Raw genomic sequence first — 23,767 nt, 5'->3', positions numbered from 1 at the left:
TTTTATTTTATTTTGTGTCACTAATATAAATGTGCAAAGTAACTCATGATATGAAATAAAAGCAATGTAGTAGAAAGTAGCATAATATGATAATACTAGTACATCAAAGTTGTAGTCTTCAGAAAATGTACTTCTGAATACTCGTGTGGTTTTTACGTAAATGCAATTCTGAATGCAATACTCGTGTATTTTATGCAGTGGCATCACTCAATATTTATTCTTCTATTCGAATATTATGACTTCTAATACGAAATCTTTAAATGTGTGTCCATGGCTCGTTCGCAACGTGACGCTGACGTGATGACGTCACGCGTACGTCGAGGCGACGCTGCGTTAAGTTGAGTTGTTTGGGCTGTCTACGGGGAGAGAAGTGCTGAGAGGGTTCCAGTTGATGTTGCTGCTCCTGGGCCGCAGGGTTCCGCTGTCATTCGCACACAGACTCACTTGCTTGCTGTCCACCATCACTGTCGAGGCCCGTTTTGCTCCGCTCGGCATTAATAAAACTCAGAGCGATAACTGGAGTGACACACAACACCGTCTTCCTTAGCGCGACCGGCCAAAATACAGGAACCATGCCCGAAAGGAGGCCCTTCGTACGGTTACCGACTGACGTTTACCCCGTCAACTACGGCTTGTGTCTGAAGCCCGACCTGATCGACTTCACCTTTGAAGGCAAGCTGGAGGCGATCGTGGAGGTAAACGTTACGTGGACCCCGGGCGTCCTGGCTTCATACGCGGATGGATTTGTCCGTGCTTGGCGGGGATGTTGTTACGTAATCTGACCAGCTAACGTTACCAGCAGCGAGCTAATTTACCTGATAACGAACAGATCGTAAGCCACTAGCTCGGCAGGAGCGAGCTAGCTGACCGTTGGTGGCTAACGTCAACGGTAGCTGACCGTTGGTGGCTAACGTCAACGGTAGCTGACCGTTGGTGGCTAACGTTAACGGTAGCTGACCGTTGGTGGCGGTAGCTAACGTCAACGGTCAGCTACCTGACCGTTTCACGACGGGGCTCTCGCCGACTAAAATGAGACACATGAGTGGAAATGAAACATAAACCAATCATAATATATATGGATGTGACTAGCTAGGAGCTAACTATGGCTAGCTAGCACAACAGTCCCGCAGACTTGCACTCTCACGTTAGCTTAGCCAGGCTAACGGGCGCTTAACGTGAAGGCGTTAAAGAGCAGTCTGCTGCGCGCCAGCAGCTTTAACCCCCTTTGCTGCACGAGTGCATTGCTCTAAATCACTTTCAATTAATCTGTTTAAAGGTCACGGAGCTTGCCAACGAGCCCAACTAGCGGCTAGCTGTCGCTCACTAATGTTTGCTAAATCATGGCAACATCATGCTGCCCCCTCCCACCCGCTCCCTCCCGGGGGTAGAATCGTTTTTCAGAGCCTTTTACTTGAGTAAAAGTACTACTTTAATGCCACACTATGATAATACTTCATTTAGCCTTAAGTAAATACAAACATGCAAGTATTATGGGAATTGAAAGTATTCATTTAGCAGTACAAATGTCCCCAGTCAGTGTTATACTCTTATATTTATGATGTTTCTGAATGAATATTGCTGCTGCAGTAATGTGTCTGTTACATTTTTACCTGTAGATGTTTACGGTTGTTGCGAATGTGAACTAATTTCTATACTTTTGGGGTTGTGTAATATTCAGCAACGCATCATTTCCCATAAGATCATCCTCGTGTTTGTAACGTCGCTGTCCTGTGAGAACCACGTGTCTGTCAACTGTTCACGAGCTCCAAAAACAACTAAAAAAACAGCTTTGTGACGAACTATTTTCCATCTGATCCCAAAGCATTGTACACAGGATAACATAGTTTATTTAGCTTAAGAAGTAAGAGGATTTTATCCACACACTTCATCCTTTTAGTTTGTCACAAACATTAAAAATCAACATATCTGGAGATGCATGTTTTTTTTTTTACTGAACTGAAAGGATGTAAAACATTATCTGAAAAGTAACCAAACCTGTCAGATATTTCTAATGGAGTAACAAGTAGAATATGTGGTGGAGTAGAAGTAAAAGGTTGCTTCAAATTGAAATACTAAAGTAGAAGTACTTCAAATGTGTACCGCACTAAACTGTCCTGGCAGCTCCAGTTCAGTTCAACATCCACTCTTCTAATGTGAGGAATGCACACTGCGTTTGCTAATGCCGTTAGCTTTCAGTTGACTTAAGGTGATAGGTTAGTGAATCAGTTCTGTTCCCTGAGGCTTATCGGCACAGTGAGTGGAGCTACTATGTAACCCACAAGGAAAACAAACACAGCAGCTTTTCTTTGAATGCATCTCTGAGTTGTGCTTTTCCGTGTGCAAGTCCACCTGTCGGCTGAACGGCCCAACACCTGCGAGGTAAACACTCACTCAGCGCGCTTTATCAGAGCCACCGGGATACACGGCGGCGTTGTGTGTTATGGCCAACATGTTTTGTGTGTGACGCCCTGCACTGCTGGGGTGTAAACTGCTGCCCTATCAACAACAGATCATATTATGAGTAGGAAATTATCAAAATGATAAGATACCTAACTCCAAGGAGCATGAGTCAAATATGAAAAATGATAAGATAACAGTATCTCCAAGGCGCATGAGTGAAATATGAAATCCAAAGCACGCCGCTGGAGAACAACAGTAATTAACGTTTTGCAATGACCAGTAGTCCAACAACAACTAGTGGAAATAAAGTTTACAAATGTTATAAAGCAAAGACGAGTAGGGTAGATCCTCACGCCTTGAAGAGCTGACGCGTTTCCTCCAAGAAACACTTTTACGATTACTTATGTGTTACTTGTGTGTGTATATGTGTATGTATATATGTGTGTATATGTATATAAAATAAGATAATCCTTTAGTCCCGCAGTGGGGAAATTACAGGATTACAGCAGCATTGCTCACAAGTGAATACAAGAATAATAAAATAGAAGTAATATAAATAAACAGTATAAACAGTAGAGAAGAATATTAATATACAGAATGAATAGAAAAGTATAAATACAAAATAAAGTACTTAAACGTATTGCACGTAATATTGCACCAGGTGAATGATAAAGTGACCAAGTTCAGTTCAAAGTATGTGTGTATATGTGTGAGAGTATGTATGTGTATATATATATATATATATATATATATATATATATATATATATATATATATATATATATATATATATATATATACACTCACGTATATATTATATGTGTGTGTGTATATATGTATTTCTACATATGAGATCATGTTCTTATTACTATTTAGGATGTGATCTCTATTATAGCGGGACATATATTTAAACCAGCCATACTGATAGAGCATCCAACCAAGATTTGAATACATTTAAACATTGTGTTATTTAAAGTACGAAATGCAAATCCTCAATTCAGCAGCTCTTTCCTCCTGCGCTTGCTAAGAGGTGTAAATTCTCCACCACGGTTTTGGTTTGGTAACACCCTGTTTTCCTGCCGCCCGGGTGAAATACAATGGCCCGGAAAGAAACCCGAGCATTGTGGCGCTTTGCCACCGCTCTTCCACCGCTCTTCCACCGCTCTTCCACCGCTCTTCCACTGCTCTTCCACCGCTCTTCCACCGCTCTTCCACCGCTCTTCCACCGCTCTTCCACCTCTTTTCCACCTCTCTTCCACCGCTCTTCCACCTCTCTTCCACCTCTCTTCCACCTCTCTTCCACCGCTCTTCCACCGCTCTTCCACCTCTCTTCCACCGCTCTTCCACCGCTCTTCCACCGCTCTTCCACCTCTCTTCCACCTCTCTTCCACCGCGTCCGAGTGCATCAAGCGACCGCCGCGTCCAGACAGCAGTGCCACAAGCCGTGAGCGTCACTATTATTAACGGCCCTTTCTGGGAGCTGCATGGCAGTCACATCCACTGGTTCTTTCCCACATCACAAGTGCAAAGCCCCATTAGTCGGTCTTCCTGTCTTTGTTTTCATCGCTTTCTTTCTTTTTACAAACCCCAACTGGTTGTTTATCTGCGACCGCCTCTGTGTGCTTTAGCTCACAGTGTGTACGTTCATCCCCGCCGCCGCTATCTTGAGGTTCATCAGAGTGGCGTTTGCTCTCGAAACAAAACCTCCTCCTCCTCCTTCTTTACGTACTCGTGATCGTTTTATTCTCTCCCTCAAACGTCACCTTTCCCAAACACTTTTGGGCATTTGAAATGATGGCGCCGCAGAGATTATCGTTGGTAAATTATGCTGTTTTTTCTGTCAATATTTACAGGTAACACAAGCCACAAATCAGATTGTGATGAACTGTGCTGACATCGACATCATCACGGCGTCCTTCGTACCGCAGGGAGGAGACGGTGAGGCTCTTTTATTCTTTAATAATAATAAACAAATGTCGTTTGTGGGTATCTTTACTTTATTATTTGTTTGCCTCACACCTGATTTTAAATTCCTGAAATAGGAGGAGGGAGTATTGCATGCTCGTGGTCTCATGTCTTTGTCTTCCTCTCTCTTTTTTAGAAATTAATGCCACAGGATTCAACTATCAAAATGAGGACGAGAAAGTCACCCTGTCGTTTCCCAGCGCGCTACAGAAAGGTACGCAGTGGACTCCACCTGTCTCCGCCGTGGGTTGACCGTTATTCGGTCATTAATGCTCTTGAAGAGTGAAACGTTTACCTCCTCTGCCCCCCCCCCCCCCCCCCCCCCCCCAGGCTCCGGCACGTTGAAGATCGACTTTGTCGGGGAGCTGAACGACAAAATGAAGGGATTCTATAGAAGTAAATACACGGCGGCTGCTGGAGAGATCCGCTACGCTGCTGTCACACAGTTTGAGGTGAGGAAATGTGATGTTTTATTTTGGGAAAGTTGAGTGTGTTGCTTAACCCACCACTTGCCCGTGTTGCATCATAGCAGGGGCGTGGCAGTCATGTGACTTGTTTTTATCTTTTTTTTTAAACCCAGAATGTCTCAATTCTCATTCTATTTATACGTATGTTTTGAAGATGCCTCTGTGTGTTAACAAGGTTTTTTTTTTTTTTTTTGGAAAGTTGAGCCAAAAAATGAGGTCGGTCCAGTCTGGACTTAACCTGCAGGGTTCTAACGAACACATTATTATAATGATCTATTTGTTATATAGTCGATGTTTCTACTTAAAATGAGAAATGTCCGTTGTTGACAGAAATAAATACTTGTCGGATGAAGTTACAGCTGCTCATTGACGCACCGATCCTAAACCCAGTTTTACCAGTTCAGCAGTCCAGAGAGGGAGAAAGAGAGGGGGGAGAGAGAGGGAGAGAGAAGGGGAGAGAGGGAGAAAGAGAGAGAAGGGGAGAGAGAGAAGGGGAGAGAGAGGGAGAAAGGAAGAGAGGGGGGAGAGAGGTCTGCGTGAAACCAAACCGCTTAAAGGAAGTGTCGTCTGACCTTCATAGTGTCGAACAAACATGACAGAAGTAATTGCATTAGAGAAGTTCAAAGCCAGCCGACTAAAAACCAGCTCAAAGTAGAAATATAAATTATAATATAAAAAGTACAATGTCGATACTTCTGTAACTGATTAACATGCACCGGTAGATAACTCTCATTCAGAGTAACTTCCTCACCGCACCTTCCGTGTCCTCGCTAGTTCTCGTTCTGCGCTTTAGGCTCGGAGGATGAGAAATGAACGCAGGTAGCAGGTGGAGCATCACCCAAAGTGTGGAACATTAGAGGCCCCACCTGTAAAGCACATTTTAAAAAAGGCACCTTTTCGTTCCGAGGCTGGTCGCCAGATAACATCATTGGCTCCGGGGCCTTTTTGATTGAAATGAAATGCTACACACGCCACGACTAAATGTGATGCTTTCAGTACATCTGCTTTTCACCTCCCTGGCTCTCTATATATCTATAATTTCTTTTATTCTCGCAGTCGTCGTATGTCGGCCTCCCTCCAACAACTTGAGACACAAAATAGTGCAAAAGTTACAACGTGGGGATCAAATGTACTCTGTTTAAAATGTATAATATCATATCTTTGTGTCCTGTAATTGCAAAGTGAATAAACTCCCGTTCTTCCCTCCAGGCCACGGATGCTCGCAGAGCTTTCCCCTGTTGGGATGAGCCGGCTATCAAAGCCACCTTTGACATCGCTCTGATAGTTCCCAAGGACCGCGTAGCCTTGTCAAATATGGTACGTGTCACATGGTCACTCTGAGGCGCGCTCTGCTGCCAAGTTTCTGTGTGTGTGTGTGTGTGTGTGTGTGTTTACCCCACTTTCTCTTCATAGCTTACATAACAGCTGCATGTTTTAGCTCCCGGCTCATGTTATGTGAAATGGAAACTACTGTATAGACAAAGTGGCCCCTTTTGACTGTTTGTCATACACATTGCAGCCAAACGTCACCAGGAGACGTCATCTGTCTGGAGGTTATTCCCTACGGACATAGAAACCCATATAGGAATACATCTATTCTAGATAAACAGTGGTTCTTACAGACGGGATGCAGGGCTGAAGTGAAGGATCCTGATCCCTGCTCAGAGGCACCAGTCCAGCTCTCGACCTTTTGTTTCCACAGACTTCAGGACATTTATTTTCTCAGCAAGTCTGCTGTGACCTTCTTTTTTAAAGTCCAGTGCAAACATGAGGGTTTCCAGGCTGGCACAGATGGGGATTATATATCTACAAGTACTGAGATAACTACTGTCAGTCAACGATCGGTACGAAGGGAAAAGTCTTTCTTTCTGTGAGTGAATGTTTCTAACTAGTATTGTGTGTGTGTCAAAGCCTGGTATCTCTCCTTCCTGAGCCATAAAGTGGCATTAAATACAAAGAGCCTCACTGTTGCCCTGGGTGACATGTTCCTTCATCACCATGCACACACACACACACACACACACACCGCCCTGCTGTCACAAACACTCACTAGAGCACCAAATGTGGATTAATGCGCCGCTGAAAATAGTCCCCAGCAAATGCTCTATTTCCTCCTCTTTTTTTATTTTTTTATTTGAACATAACAATAAAAACCACAGTGACGACCAACAGTTTAAACAAATGAAACTATGCATTTGTTTGTAAAGATTTCCGTCCTCCGTAGGAACCAATGAGCTCGGAGCTGAGAGCCACGGACAGGAAGTCAGACAGACTGACACGCTGTTAGTTTTTAATCTTTTTTTTAATCTTTTCATGTTTTTTGACGAGGAGAAATAACCTTTTTTTTTTTTAATGGGTGATTCCAGATGTCGTCTGATCGCGGTCACTATCGGGCCACCAGGCTCTCCTCGTACAGCAGACACGTCAGACGCTATCGGGAACCATGTCATTAACGGCGTTTAAGTAGATGCTCAGAGGACAAAGCATTCTGATGAGTTTGACCCCCGTTGACCTTTCCCTGGAGCCCGACGGCCAGCCTCTTGAAATGGCTAAATCTACCCCGTGCATTGTTTGTTCTACCAGACGGCCGACTTATTAACATTTCACTGCTTCTCTCCCCCATCCGCAGAATGTCATTGAGCGAAAGCCATATCCGGAGGACGAGAACCTGGTGGAGATGAAGTTTTCCACCACGCCCATCATGTCCACGTACCTCGTAGCGTTCGTCATCGGCGAATACGACTTTGTGGAGAGCCAGTCGTCAGACGGGATAACGGTACGCGTCTACACGCCGATCGGGAAGGCGGAGCAGGGGAAGTTTGCACTGGAGGTGAGAACTATGAAATTAATAAAATATATATATATATATATATATATATATATATATATATATATATATATATATATATATATATATATATATATATGTATACACACCTGGAACAGTCCTTGAAAAAAATAAAATCCCAAAAGTTTAGTAAAAGTTATGTAAATGTGTTATATTCATGTGTTCATGTAAATGTGTTATATTCATGTGTTCATGTAAATGTGTTATATTCATGTGTTCATGACGTTCATTTACGCTGAGTTTGAAATAATGAATATGCTTTTAAAAGAAAGACTCAGAATATAAGCAGGCATACATACAGGCATCTATATAAATGTTTATTCTTTTAATCAAACTATTGTCTCATTCATTTGAGTCATTTAAGGTTTACTGTATGCTTTGTATTCTCATTGTTAGTTTAAATACTACATTTACTCACTTTTTACTGTTTACACCCAGACTTCACTAAATGTTTGTCATGGACATTTGGTTTAAAGTCATGGAAACCACTGGTCAGAATGGACTCCAAACCAATGGGTTTCCATGACTTTAAACCAAATGTAAAAGTCATGGAAATTTGGTTTGAAGTCATGGAAAAGTCATAAATCCATTGGTCACAATGTGTGTGAACCCTGTCTGTAAAAACTGCTGTTTTTAAACTTATAAACTCTCATCTTCCCGGCGGCGCGATGCTTTTATTCTGCATTTTACATGTTTGTAGGATGTAAATTCCATCCTGAATCTGCTTGAACACGAAAATATCAGACAGTTTTTAAATTATGCATACATTAATTATTCATGCATTTTAAAATGGCATTAAAAAAAAATGTATATCTGCATTTGTCTCACCTTTTTTTCATCTTTTTTGTTTGTTTGCAGGTTGCAACTAAGACCTTACCGTTCTACAAAGACTACTTCAATGTTCCTTACCCGTTGCCTAAAATCGATCTCATAGCTATCGCTGATTTTGCTGCCGGTGAGTTGCTGTCCGTTCGACATTCAGTACTTTTTGAGACATTTCTGCTGAAAGTGAAACGTTCCACCTCTTCCTTCCACTCAGGTGCCATGGAGAACTGGGGCCTTGTCACCTACAGGTAAGACCTCGTGCTCTACAGTGAGGATCCTGGTTTCATAGGAAGCACGTCATGCTAGGGCGTCTGGAATTAGGTGAAATAAGTCTTTTGAGTCGCAGCCACCATGACACTTTAGGATGCATGGCGTGTCCTAAATATTTGACATTTAGGGGGTTTCTCAAGACGTTTCCAGAATGGAAAATGCTCGCCATCCAATCGCCTAAGATCACAGTGTTCCTCAAGGTTTTGGTGTCTTTAATGTGGCATTTTGAAAGGGATCTTTTTTGTTGTCTTGTGCCAATTCATAAGATTCTCTATTCATGTTCATGGTCTTAGCTTTTGGATGATGCACAGCCAGATTTCACCATTTTTGATAAATGACCAACAGTTCAAAAATAACATTCCAACGGTCAAACATGATGATTTTCTGTTTTCTATCTTGGGAATCTTTTGGTTTAAAATGTTTCTCAGGACTCTGGTGAAAATGACTTTCTGAGGTTTTTAAAGACCAAGGTCTCCGGTCTCGTGGAGGAAACATCCCCCCTCCTTTTTTCAAAGTCCTTGTCGCAGTCGTCCGTTTGCTCGACAGCCGCGATGGCTTTTTAATTGCCTTATGCTCGGCTCGCCGTGCCGCCACCTGTCCGGCGCTCGGGCGCGTGACTCGGCACACGGGCGGCGGGCTTCCATCGGCCGCCGGTGGAGGGAACGCCTGCCTGAGAGCAGAGGCGGCGTTCCCTCTCACTCTGTTGTTGTTGTTGTTTGCAGGGAGACGGCGCTGCTCATCGACCCCAAGGACTCCTGCGCGTCCTCCAGGCAGTGGGTGGCGCTGGTGGTCGGACACGAACTCGCCCACCAGTGGTTCGGAAACCTGGTCACCATGGTAACCAGCCATAATCTTCAAACTGTTGTTTGTGAAACTGGAGTGTCTTCTTCCTTCTTCCATCTCCTTCCTTCTTTCTTCTCCTTCTTTCTTCTCCTTCCTTCCTTCTTTCTTCTTCTTCTTCTTCCTTCTTTTCCTTCTTTCTTCTTCTGTCTTCTTCTTCTCCTTCTTTCTTCTTCTTTCTTCCTTCTCCTTCTTTCTTCTTCTTTCTTCCTTCTCCTTCTTTCTTCTTCTTTCTTCCTTCTCCTTCTTTCTTCTCCCTCTTTCTTCTCCTTCTTTCTTCTTCTTCTGCTTCTTTCTTCTTCTTTCTTCCTTCTCCTTCTTTCTTCTCATTTCTTCCTTCTTTCTTTCTTCCTTCTTCTCCTTCTCTTTCTTCTTCTTTCTTCCTTCTTCTTCTTTCTTTTTTTCTTCTTCTTTCTTCCTTCTTCTTCTTTCTTCTCATTCTTTCTTCCTTCTTCTTCTTTCCTTCTTCCTCCTTCTTCCTCCTCCTCCTTCTTCTTTCTTTCTTCTCCTTTCTTCTTTTCTTCTCCTTCCTTCTTTCCTTCTTCTCCTTCTTTCCTTCTTCTTCTCCTTCTTCCTTTCTTCCTTCTTCTTTCCTTCTCCCTTCTCCTTCCTTCTTTCCTTCTTCTCCTTCTTTCCTTCTTTCCTTCTTCTCATTCTTTCCTTCTTCCTTTCTTCCTTCTTCTTTCCTTCTCCCTTCTTCTTTTCTTCTTCTTCTTCCTTCTTTCTTCTTTCCTTCCTTCCTTCTTCTTCTCCGTCTTCCTTTCTTCTTTGAACATGAATGAACTCATGATGGTAATGATTACAATTTTGCAATTATTATAATTATTTTGTTGTTTATCGTATTTGTCAGATCTAATAAGCGCTTCCTTTTTTTTATTATTGAATGTTGGACATAAATGTGTTTTTAAATCCACTATCCTTCAGAAAGTACTGTAATGTGTTGTAACTCTGAGTCGGTGTTAGTATTTCTAACGTAGAGCATCACATTGAGGGAATTATTTGTGTGTGTGTGTGTGTGTGTGTGTGTGTGTGTGTGTGTGTGTGTGTGTGTGTGTGTGTGTGTGTGTGTGTGTGTGTGTGTGTGTGTCCACAGGAATGGTGGACCCATCTGTGGCTCAACGAGGGCTTTGCCTCCTGGATCGAGTACCTGTGTGTGGACCACTGCTTCCCAGAGTACGACATCTGGACCCAGTTCGTCTCAGCCGACTACACCCGCGCTCTGGACCTGGACGCGCTGGACAGCAGCCACCCCATAGAGGTGAGCCGGAGGAACGAGGCCTGAGAGGACGGCTCTATTGCTGCGTTGGCACCAGGAAGTTCACGGCCATTTTAGTGCCGGCACTACTTTTCCATAGCGGCCGGATTACCTGTAAAGATGTAGAACATCAGTCCGCTGCCGTTTGAAAACACCTGAAATGATTAAGATGCAGAGGAGGAAGATGAAAGCGAGAGAGCGTCTCCACAGAGAGTCATCTGTCGAGTGTCCGACGGTTATTTATTGGTGCTTTAGAAGGAAACCCTGGAAATGAATCATGGTTAACATCTCTCTCTCTCTCTCTAATCCTTTTTTAAATGAGTCAGAAAGCAACAGCAGCGCCTCAATTTGCTTTAAATGTTATCAAATACAGAGAAATGTCTTTAAATGGTCCTGAATCAGTGCCAGAGTACTTCCTGGTTTTATGGCTGAAGCAGCCAATCAGTAACCTCCACCCATATAGCTGCTGTATTCCCCGACATGGGCGTTTTGGGGAGTTTAAAGGTTCTAGTCCCCGGGGAAAGTTCCTGCAGTCAAAAAAAAAGGGTTTATATTTATGTTAGGTTGTAGAAATATGATTTTTTTTTTTTGTACATTGAGAACCAACCGCTGTACAATAGTTCAACCAGACCGATGATTCCAGGGGAAGAAAGAGACGAAGATCTCTCTCTGAGCAACAGGTGAAGAAGAATGGAAGAAATGAGCCGTATTCAGTCGAATAAACTGGAAGCGCAGCGTCAAAAAGTGTGCAGATTTAAATATGAACGGCTTCCTGTTTCACAACAATGCAGCCGATACTGAGCTCTTCTCCAAAATAGACTGTTAATGCAGCGTCGACCTCGTCGACTTCTCTCTTTAAAATGACGTCCATGTAGCGTGCACACGGACGTGTATCGTTTGACCACCGGTGTGCGTGAGCCCTCCTTAGCGCCTGCTTCCTGTCTCCAGGTGAACGTGGGCCACCCGTCCGAGGTGGACGAGATCTTTGACGCCATCTCCTACAGCAAAGGGGCGTCGGTGATCCGCATGCTGCACGACTACACGGGAGACGAGGTTGGTTGTCGTCGCGCTCGCGGCGGCGTCGTCGTCGTCGTTTCCGTTTTCCCTCTCCTGCGCCGTTCGTCGAAGGCTCACCTCTCACTCTTCCCTTTTCCCAGGACTTTAGGAAAGGAATGCACGCCTATCTTTTGAAGTTCCAACATAAAAATGCTTCGACAGGTAAGAGGCGTTTCCCCCCGTCGGTGTGAAGCCGCCGCGCCGCGTCGGGTTCCTGATCCCCTCTGACCCTCTGCTCTTCCACAGAGGACCTGTGGGACTGTCTGGAACAGGCCAGTGGAAAACCCATCGCTCAAGTGATGAGCTCGTGGACCCAGCAGATGGGCTTCCCCATCATCGTGGTGGAAGAGCAGCAGGTGAGCGAGCCGTCCGATTGGACGAAAGGAAGGAGCGTTTTAAATCAGTGTCCGGCTTTTCGGTTAGCAGGCGGCTCGTTATCGTCTTCTTCTTCAGAAGTGACAAAGTGTTGTCTGGTTCTCTCACACACACACACACACACACACACACACACACTAACCACCATGTTTACTTATAGCAAGGTGACGACCGCATCCTCAAGTTATCTCAGAAGAAGTTCTGTGCCAGTGGACCACACAGCGGTGAGTTTATAACCTCATTTGACTCAAATATAGTATGTTTTATATTCTGTAATATGTAGAACTATATATTATAATGTACTAAACATTCTATTTGTTACACTATATTACTGCGTTTCACCTGACACTATATCTTATATCCCATACTTGACTATGGTAATGTTTTACTGTTTTATTACATTTATTATATCCATTATAAATCAGTGTATCATTACTTAATCGTATTGTATTTTCAATCTGTGCGCCGTTGCTTTGCGGCAACTTTGAAATCACATCACTGCCACTTTTTCCTTGTCATTTCGTTCTTCTTATTATTTTACATTTGACATCTATTTATTTGCGCTGCTGCAGCTAGACGAGGATCAGGTTGATGGTCTCTCTTGACTCGTGTTGTGGTCCCACAGGCGAGGACAGCCCCAGCTGGATGGTGCCCGTCAGCATTTGCACCAGCGAGGACCCCAAATGTGCGAAGCTCAAGGTTCTGCTGGACAGACCCGAGACGACCATCACCGTGAGCGCCGTGGCGCCCGACCAGTGGGTCAAGGTGAGGTCGCCTCGCCTCATCCGTTTGAGTTCTTTAATCCAACTTCTTCCTCTCCGACACTTTGCATGTCGTGATGAATAAAACAGTTGCATGTACTGACTTTTGGTGGAATAAAAGTATAAAGATGGATGCATCTCTAATTGTAGTCGATGAAACATTTAGTTTAAATTGTGGAAGAAAAAAATGCATAAGTGTTTGCATAAAAGTTTGCAGTTGTCTTTCTACGTGGATTATTCCATCGTGGCGGCGGCCATATTTGGGGTCAAAGGTCACGCACACACAGACGATGTAAAACTTTAAGCGTTTTGGCTTTCGCTCGGACGAAAGTTAAAGTTTGAACCAAAGAGGATCCGGTTTCCTCGAGCTGAATTAATGAGTCATGAGACGACGGCGCGGTCTGATTTCATGGGAAGTTTAAGCAAAGTTCACAGACTGGAGTTCCTTTTTTTTATTTTTTTTATTTCGACTGCTTGTTTTTGTCAATCTGAGGCCCGTTTCCTGAAGCAGGAGACGATGGAGATACGAGATCATGCGACACAGTTCAAACGGGAGTATGCAAAAACAGCTGGCATTGAACCGCCGACTGTGAATGATCAGATCGTCTGGAGCGCCACGGATCTGAGCGACTACGCCTCAGTGTGAAGTTAATGTGTCGCTCGCACGTATTCTTATGCTTTCCGCTGCTCTCCAGCGGCGTGAAACGGACTTTGGAGCAAAAACAAATATATTCACATCTGTCGGTTTATACGAAGCAGTGACGCATTCACGTTTTAATCTCTCTTACGTGTTTAGCTTCTACGCGTTTGTCCGATGTTATGGTTTACTTGGTTGTGATTCGTCACATGCTGCAGAAGCCCCGCCCCCTTTTAACCGGCGTCACGGTTGTTGTGGGTAGAAGAGCTGGATCACTCAAACTTCAGGTGGCAGAGTGAACGAAGGGTGAGGATGTTTTGGGCTGAACTTCAACTCCTACTATGAGTCGACTCTTCAGTTCAGATCTGAAAGAAGAGCATGTTCTCTCTTCTAATGTTCAGTTAACGGCCCAAATTATTTGGGGAGCATTTTGCCACCGGCAGCCTTTAGTGGACTAAACCCCCTGCAGCCAATAGGATGGTGCGGTTTGGCTCCTGTAAGATGAGAGCGGTGGTCTGACCCCGTCTGACCCCGTCTGACCCCGTCTGCTCCCACAGGTCAACCCCGGCACCGTGGGCTTCTACCGCATCCAGTACAGCACGGCCATGCTGGAGGGGCTGCTGCCGGGGGTCAGAGACCTCAGCCTGCAGCCGGTGGACCGACTCGGCCTGCAGAACGACCTCTTCTCCCTGGTGAGGCTCACACACACACGCGCACACACACACAGGCTCACGCACACACACACACACGCACACACACACACAGGCGCACACACACGCACACACACAGGCTCACGCACACACACAGGCTGACGCGCACACACACAGGCTCACGCACACACACAGGCTCACGCACACACACGCGCACACACACGCACACACACAGGCTCACACACACACACGCGCACACACACAGGCTCACGCACACACGCGCACACACACGCGCACACACACACAGGCTCACGCACACACACGCACACACACAGGCTCACGCACACACGCGCACACACACGCGCACACACACACAGGCTCACGCACACACACGCGCACACACAGGCTCACGCACACACACACGCACACACACACACAGGCTCACGCGCACACACACAGGCGCACACGCACACACACAGGCGCACACACACACGCACACACACAGGCTCACACACACACACACGCACACACACAGGCGCACACACACACACAGGCTCACACGCACACACACAGGCGCGCACACACACACACAGGCTCACGCACACACACACAGGCGCACACACACACACACAGGCTCACGCACACACACACAGGCGCACACACACACACAGGCTCACGCACACACACAGGCGCACACACACACACACAGACGCACACACACAGGCTCACGCACACACACGCACACACACAGGCTCACGCACACACACACAGGCGCGCACACACACACGCATGCACGCATACATAGGCTCACGCACACAATCACACACACACAGTCACACACACGCACTCACACATGCTCACACACACGCAAGCTCACGCACATACACAGGCTTCCGCACTCACACACACGCACGTGCACATAGGCACACACAGGCTCACACACACGCATGCACGCACACATAGGCTCACACACACGCTCAGTCACACACACACGCTCAGTCACACACACACGCTCAGTCACACACACGCTCAGTCACACACACGCTCACACGTGCGCTCACACACAAACAGACACACACACTCTCTCTACTGCCAGGGTGCAAAACAATGACGCTGATTTCCTCTTTGTTATGAATATCCACTTCCCTTCTAGTATTTATTTAGATAAACAGGAAGCAGACGAGGGCGGGACGACACAGGGATGATTTACCGTTTTTACTCAAATCCAAACTTTTAACATTTAAGTTCATTAAACTTACAAAAAAGATAGTAATTCCTCTAATATTCAATATTCTCGCCAAAAACATTTCCAGGAATACTTTGGTTGTTTCTTTGGGAAACACTGGACGTCAAATCAAAAAGCTCAAGGAATATAAATGATAGCAAACTGAATTCTTTATTATTTGGACTTTAGTCGTTCTGTTTGATTATTGGATTAATAATTAATAAATACATAATTATGATTAATTTCTTAATTGTATCTTTCTCCAAAGCGTGGAGCTCTCTGAGCTTTGACCATCATGATCAACGTGATGGTAACAAAGGAAAACCTATCAAACGTAAGAATATATATTTTTAAAGGTCAAACTTTCCCTTTTTAGCCGCTGGACGGTCGGATGTTTTCAATAACATATCGAGGCGTTTCTTAATCAGACGAGACAAAGAGAGGAGAACCCTGTTCTGTTAACTTTAAACCAAATGCATGATCTACTAAACTCTGGAAATCATTAAATATGAATCCAACACTTCTCGTCTCCGCTCCTCTCGTCCTGTTTTTCCGGATTTTTTTGAATTCCCAAAAGTTGATTCTGTTGCTTCTTGTTTTGCGCCATGTTCTCGTCAGCGTGAAACCGTGATGACATCGTCACTTCACAGGAAGCGTTTGCTCCACAATGCAATACAGCGCTGTGCCACCGGGCTCTGATTCAATATACAGTATATACACTTCAGTTTAAGGATGGTTGAATATGTTTTAAATAACTATTTTTAAAGGACTTTTGAAAAGATGCTAATTTAAAATATTTTCTTTACCCCCATTTGAAGCCACTGGTCTAAAAATCCCCCAAATAGCACCAAATCTCAGTGTTGATTAATAATAAACTCCTCTTCACTACCATTAATAGTTATTTAAAGGTCTCAGTCGGTGGATTCATCCCTGTAGAATCTGCCGTTTTGAAACTTATAAACCGTCATCTTCCCGGCGGCGCGATGCTTTCATCCCGCAGCAACACATTTATTTTAGAGCCAGAAAGGGAGACGCGCCCTCTGACCTCGTCGTCGTCGTCGTTGTTGTGTCTTCAGTCTCGTGCCGGGATGATCAGCACGGTGGAGGTGCTGAAGCTGATGGAGGCCTTCGTCAACGAGCCCAACTACACGGTGTGGAGCGACCTCAGCTGCAACCTGGGCGTGTTGTCCTCGCTGCTGTCCCACACCGACTTCCACGAGGACATCCAGGAGTTCATCCGGGACCTCTTCACCCCCATCGGCCTGGAGCTGGGCTGGGACTGCAAACCGGGGGAAGGTGAGGGTGGAACCCTTCTTCTTCCTTGCTTTTATTGAACCTCTTAGCGTTCCTCTAAAATTTTACGAAAAACGCCTATCCAGGTAAACCCAAAGTAAACTGGAAGCTGTACTTGAACTATGTGGAGTAAATGCATGGTCTTGGTCTCTTTTGAAAGGTAACAATCTGAAGCTTTTTTCCCTCAATAGTCAGAATCACTTTAAGTGCTGCTGACACTGAGTTATATGAGTTTGAACACACTAAAGTATAAGGTTTTTATTTCCACCTGAACATTTCTTTGCAAATAGATGCCTGTAGATGACTATAAATGGGACGTATGGACTAGAAAACACAATGGGACCATAGCCTGAAGCCTTTTATAGTCTAAGTAAAAAGTTGATAACAATATCACAGGAAATTAATATTTTACACATGTTTTTCTAATGAAATGTCTAGGCGTTTTTTCATTTTGAGACTGAAAATATTCATGATATTTATGCTATATACCTATTAAAGCAGACATTTTGATTTAGATATTTCAAGCTATGCCTGAAGTTGTTGTGTTTTTTTTATCCTAAAAAACGACCAGCTTCCTGTTAAGTTGCATAGCAATAAAAAAAATACTTTTATGTAAAGTAATTAACCTTAAAATGTATCCTACAATTATCAACCGACGTCTACAGTAAATCATCATCATTCTTTACTGCAGTTATTCGATACCGCGGTAAACTGAATTTATGAAGATTACATTTTATTTAGCTGACGCTTTTATCCAAAGCGACTTACAATAAGAGCAACAACAAGAATCAAGAATCAAGTACAATTTCTTAAATAAAGTTAAACTACAAAGTGCTATCAGTAACACATGTAAGTGCTGCTAAAGCGCTACTTTCCTTATTCAAGGTGCAGTCGAAAAATAAGTGTTTTTAGTTTGCGACTTTATAATTTTGCCCAGACCTCCAAGTGACTTCGGACCTGACTTGTCCTCTCGAAGGTGGACAAGTGTGTGTGTGTGTGTGTGTGTGTGTGTGTGTGTGTGTGTGTGTGTGTGTGTGTGTGTGTGTGTGTGTGTGTGTGTGTGGCCAGACAAGTGCAATAACTTGAGCGTGATGTGTCGGTCCTGCAGGCCACCTGGACGCCCTGTTGAGGAGTCTCGTTCTGGGGAAGCTGGGGAAGGCGGGACACAAGCCCACGCTGGAAGAGGCCCGGCGGAGATTCAGGGACCACGTGGAGGGCAAGCCGGTCCTGCCGGCAGACCTCCGGAGCCCGGTGAGCCGAAGGACACGCCGACCGCGCTATTCTCCACCGGGCCGTTGCGCTCGGCATGTTTTGTTGTGTGGAAGCAATCGTTATTTATATCGCTTATTCTTAATAAAGTGCTTTACAGGCGTAAAAAAGGATTGAGAAGCATAAAAACCCAACAACATATTAAATATACGTAAATAATTCCTAGAAAATATTATTTAAATTGAGAGAATGTCATCTGATTTTGTGAAAGACAAAATGTGGTATTAACTTCTATTATTTTTACTTGTAAATTCTTTGTTCCGTCCAGTTTTTTGTCCTTTCTTTGCTAGTTTATAACATAAAATGTAAAGAAAAGTGTTTTCATTGGATCAAAGCGATGCTCCATGTGTGCCGGTTACACATCCAACAAGTCCACATGGCTCCTCCACACAGACGGACTTACATCATCAACATCTGGCAGCTTTAGCTTCGTGGTCACAAACCTACTGAAGTACCGCTTGTACCGCTTGTGTTTCCCAGGTGTATTTAACGGTGCTGAAGCATGGAGACAGCGCCACGTTGGACACGATGCTGAAGGTGAGGCGTCGTCACTACGGATGAAGCGATCATCCACACCAGATGTTTTCTCATGTTGTTGTGTCCTCTCTCTCACCGTTCAGCTCCACAAACAAGCCGACATGCAGGAGGAGAAGAATCGTATCGAGCGAGTGCTCGGCGCCATCTCGGCCCCCGACCTCATCCAGAAGGTCCTCAGCTTCGCCCTCTCGGTAAGAAAGAAAGAACTTCTGTTTTTGTTTTGGAGGAAGCTGTGACCCAGTTTCTATTCCGTTTGTTTACCTGGACTTTGAGCGGGTGTTGTGGCTTAATGATTACTCCGACGCCGAGAGAGATACTGAGGCACTATGAGATAATGAGGCACTATGAGATAATGAGGCACTATGAGATAATGAGGCACTATGAGATACTGAGGCACTATGAGATACTGAGGCACTATGTCCAAAGTTTGACGCCGTTTCCCGCCAAGCCCCGTCTCCTCGGCTAACCCCCAAACTCTCTCCGGGTCTCGTCCCCCCGGCAGGAAGACGTCCGTCCCCAGGACACGGTGTCGGTGATCGGGGGCGTGGCCGGAAGCAGCAAACAGGGCCGGAAGGCCGCCTGGAAGTTCGTCAAGGACAACTGGGAGGAGCTTTACAACCGCTACCAGGGCGGCTTCCTCATATCACGGCTCATCAAGGTGAGATTCTGCACGCTGTGGCGCGTTAACCCTTTAGGTTCCGGTCTGTGAGCGCCAGGGTCGGTTTGCTTCTTCTTGTTCGAAACTAAAACTCTTTATTTTGTTTGATGTCTTTTGCAGCTCACAGTTGATGGATTTGCTGGTGACAAAATGGCCGCTGAAGTGAAGGTGAGCGAGAGCTCATTTCAATGCGATTTCATTCGTTTGTTTTTGAAGGAGGTTCATTATTTTTTTGGGGGGGATATTCAATATTTTGATGATTCACAAAACTAAATAATTATGTGTTTTATTTCCATGAACAGATTTTGAGACGGAAACTGAATTTTAAATCGGCTCAATTATGTTGCAAAGAAATAATGCTTTGTTGCAAAATGTCTTTAGGTCACTTTTGACCACCAGGGGGCAGAATTACCTCACAGTAAAAACTTCCTTAATCAGACAAGGGTTTTGAAAGGTGCATAAACATTAGACATGAGACGTTAGACAAGACAATCAACGACAACAACAGTGCAATGGTATTAAATGAAGTATAAGATAAACAGATAACGTTAATGTAAGTGTTTGTTAAAGGGACATCAGTGTTTAAATAATCAGCCTTCGTACGCTCATGGAAAACCTGGACAAGTCATGGAGTTTTAAAATGGTTATTTCCAGGCCTGGAAAAGTCCTTGAAAAAAATAAAATCCCAAAAGTTTAGTAAAAGTCATGTAAATGTGTTATATTCATGTGTTCATGTAAATGTGTTATATTCATGTGTTCATGACGTTCATTTACGCTGAGTTTGAAATAATGAATATGCTTATGCTTAAATGCTTAATGCTCAAAATATAAGCAGGCATACATACAGGCATCTATATGAATGTTTATTCTTTTAATCAAACTATTGTCTCATTCATTTGAGTCATTTAAGGTTTACTGTATGCTTTGTGTTCTCATTGTTAGTTTAAATACTACATTTACTCACTTTTTACTGTTTACACCCAGATTTCACTAAATGTTTGTAATGGACATTTGGTTTAAAGTCATGGAAAAGTCATGAAAATTTGTTTTTAAATCATGGAAAAGTCATGGAGATGTGGTCTAAAGTCATGAAACCCATTGGTTAGAATGTGTATGAACTCCTGTAAAAGTCCTTACCAAGTTGTACTAAAGCTTTGCAGATGGGTGACATCTGATGACAGACATTCAAAGTTTCTTTTGAAGAAGGCCTCAAACGCTGCGTGTGTCTTTGTCCCCGCAGAGTTTCTTCGAGAGTCACCCGGCGCCGTCGGCCGAGCGCACGGTGCAGCAGTGCTGCGAGAACATCAACCTCAACGTCGCCTGGCTGAAGCGCGACGCCGACGACATCGCCCAGTATCTACTGCAGCGCAAAGCGCCCCCCGTCTGAGCCCCGCCTCCTCCGGTCCCACCCCCCCGCCACCCCTCCCCCTCCAGCGCGGACCCTCCACCATCATAGCCTCCCCCCTCCCTCCCACTGCAGACCACAGCTGGAGACCACAGCGTCCTCGCAGCCGGCTTCATTACTCTAAAAGAAACTGTGTGAAACGAGAAAGGCGAAGCCGAGAATTTAACGACGCGTTGGAAACGAAGCAAAGAGACTCTTTCTACGTTAACGAAGCAAATTAATTTTTAGTCGGACCAGGAATGTAGTTTTACCCCCATTCTGCCCGCGAGCGGACGCCGCTTTTTTCGACGAGTGACATTATCGAAACGGGCGGAGTCACGGAAAACGCCGCGTCCCTCGAACGTGACCGCTAACGCTAACGCACTCTGCATCGCCGGCCCGTGCGCACACCGTCATCCATCTCTGCGTCGTCGCTGAGAAAACTGTGAATCCCCCTCCTCCCCTTTTTGATTTCTCCTGCTGCCACTCATTTTTGAATGCATGAATTGTGATTTTTCTGCATTTGCTGCTTTGTTTACTTTGGTTTGTTTTCTGTACAAACAACAAATTTACTTTATTTTTAATTTTTTCGAAGTCCCACGTTCTCATTAAGTAATTCACGCCTCCTCCCTGTCTTTCGGGGCGACGTGATTGGCTGAGAGCAGGAGTGTGGGCAGAGTGGGGTTAATAACGTAGTGTGTGTTGTAGTTTCCAACAGCACTGATCCTCCATTGCTAATAAACGGTTAGGCGAGCAGCGATAGCATGGTACTACATTGTAAACTGTATAATGCAAGTTGTTTTTGTTTGTTTTTTTGCAGACGATGTTATGAATAATGGAAAAGGTTCATGATTTCCTGTCCCCTCCCTCCAAAACCCCTCGAGCTCTGTTCAGTCAAGAGTTTGTATAGTTTGAATCGTCAACGAACATATTTGATCTTCCCCGTTTCTTTATCTGCCACCCTCCAATGAAATGAAGATATCGGCATGTTTTATAAAACATCAGATGCAGTGATTTATTTAAATGTTGAGATCATGTTTTTATTCTGAGGCGAGAGAGTTGAAACAAACAAAAAAAAGAAGAAGAAGAAAGATCACAACACCACTCTTCGGGGCCTTTCTTCTCATTCTGACGTAACATCAGGAAACGCCTCTTAACGCGGGTCGGGGGTCCTGGTCCTGGTCCCGGTCCCGGTCCCGGTCCTGGACTTTGTGGACGCGACAGATCGACTGGGCTCCGCTGACGAACTTGGAGGCCTTAAATCGGTTCGACTGGTTTACAGAAAATATTTAACACGGAAGTGGTGAAAATAGTTTATTTCCACATAACGTCAAATGTATCTAATGTGACAGAATATGCAGACTTGTTGAACGAGTATATCTATATAGAATTTACAATTTGATGTGGTTTTTGAAAAGCATACCGACCCCAAGTCATCCAACCTGTCGAGACTCCTCCCCCTCCCCCAACATTTTGTTTTGTTTCTTTTTTTGTTTAAAACTACAGTTGTTGTTCATTAAAGTGAAAAAGGATTATAAAAACAAATGATGTGAAAAATGTGGACAAGTTTATTTTTTTATTTTCATGATTGATGTCAGTGTGTAACCCTGGAAACGGATATGAAATGTAATATTATATATTATAATATACATTTTATATTTTTATATATATTATAATATTAATATTTGTATGTTATAATAATATTTTTTATATATATTATAATATCTATATTGTATATTATATTTGTATAATGTATATATTATATATTTATGCGTGATGTCATCAAGGCTTGTGATAAAACCCGGCTGGAAAAGCTGTGCCGGTTAAAATAGAAGCCTCTGTAAAGATGTAGTAATTCTCAATTATCTATCGGTTTTTCAGATCCAGGGTCCAGATTCAACGGCGTCTGGGTCCGCCTGGTAGAGACCTCTGGACTGAGACAAACTTAACACAAACGGTCAAATGAGGGAATGTTATAATGGACGGAGGACCTGCTGGATACATTCAATAAATTTATGAATTTAATTAAAATGAACGAACCTTTTTAATTTAGCTGAAATAGAATATGCAAGTTCAAACAAACCACGCTAAGCAGTTCAATAAATCAACAGATCTGTCACCGGGTGGTTTAAGGAGTGGACCAAATGCCGATGCAACAGTTCCAAAGTAAATTTATTTTAACAAGAAACAAAAGGCTTAAAAAAAACTATCTAAACAGAGATGTTTAGAGGCTTACTCACGGTGGAACAGAGGAACACACAGGTAACACACAGTACGAACCAACACTGGGGCAGGAGACAAACAGGGTTCAAATACACAGGGGAGAGGCAGGTGATTGGACACAACAGGGAACAATCGGGGACAAGGCAGACAGTCCCAGGGGCAGGACGTGCAGGGAACAATCAGGGACAAGGCAGACAATCCCAGGGGTAGGAAGTGCAGGGAACAATCAGGAACAAGGCAGACGATCCCAGGGCAGGAAGTGCAGGGAACAATCAGGGACAAGGCAGACGATCCCAGGGCAGGAAGTGCATGGAACACAGGACACACAAGACAAGGACTACAAAATAAAACAAGACAAACCCACATCATGACAATCCAGATGAACCAAACGAAGACGAAGGTTGACAATGGGTCAAGATGACATTTGGTGAAGTTCAAAGAACACTCTTTATCATTATCTCCGCAGGGTCGTCTGGAAGCCGGTCGAGGCTCCAGTCCCGTCCGCTCCTGCTGGTTTGTCTTCCATGAGGTATTGTGAGTCGGCTTTTTTTAGTCGATCACTTCACTGATCATGCAGTCCCTCTCTACCCACCTCTTCTCTCTCCGGGTCGATCACCACGAACGGTGACCTCCGTCGGCCACCGAGGTTCTTCTTTGGCATGATTATTCATTATCGAGCCCCACGTTGGGCGCCAGGTATTAGATGCGGGAGATAAGCCCCTCACAAGGCACCAGCTCTCCGTTCAAAGGGTCTGGATCTCCGTACATGTTTGGAGATCGGTTAAAGCTGGTGGTCGAGGAAACTCTCCTGGCCGTCTCACTGCCGTCC

The 23,767-nt window shown here is 44.4% G+C and overlaps 1 protein-coding gene across 1 annotated transcript; it reads left to right on the top strand.

Moving 5' to 3' along the window:
• Positions 1-391: 391 nt before the first annotated feature.
• Positions 392-22,266, top strand: npepps (aminopeptidase puromycin sensitive; the record flags this gene model as incomplete). Its single annotated transcript, XM_079219065.1, is given in 24 exon segments — positions 392-445; positions 447-695; positions 4,254-4,338; positions 4,502-4,579; positions 4,696-4,817; positions 6,042-6,149; positions 7,462-7,662; positions 8,539-8,635; positions 8,720-8,753; positions 9,498-9,612; positions 10,709-10,873; positions 11,819-11,923; positions 12,028-12,088; positions 12,173-12,282; positions 12,462-12,525; positions 12,927-13,066; positions 14,257-14,391; positions 16,651-16,870; positions 17,976-18,118; positions 18,617-18,673; positions 18,757-18,864; positions 19,176-19,331; positions 19,452-19,499; positions 20,572-22,266. Coding segments are annotated over 24 exon segments (2,802 nt in total). The 3' UTR covers positions 20,719-22,266.
• Between the last annotated feature and the right edge of the window lie 1,501 nt (positions 22,267-23,767).

This window comes from Taurulus bubalis (genome assembly GCF_910589615.1).
Source record: "Taurulus bubalis genome assembly, chromosome: 6".
NCBI classification, from domain to species: Eukaryota; Metazoa; Chordata; class Actinopteri; order Perciformes; family Cottidae; genus Taurulus; species Taurulus bubalis.
Note: the sequence above shows the minus strand (reverse complement) of the source record. Positions and strands in the feature narration are given on the sequence as shown.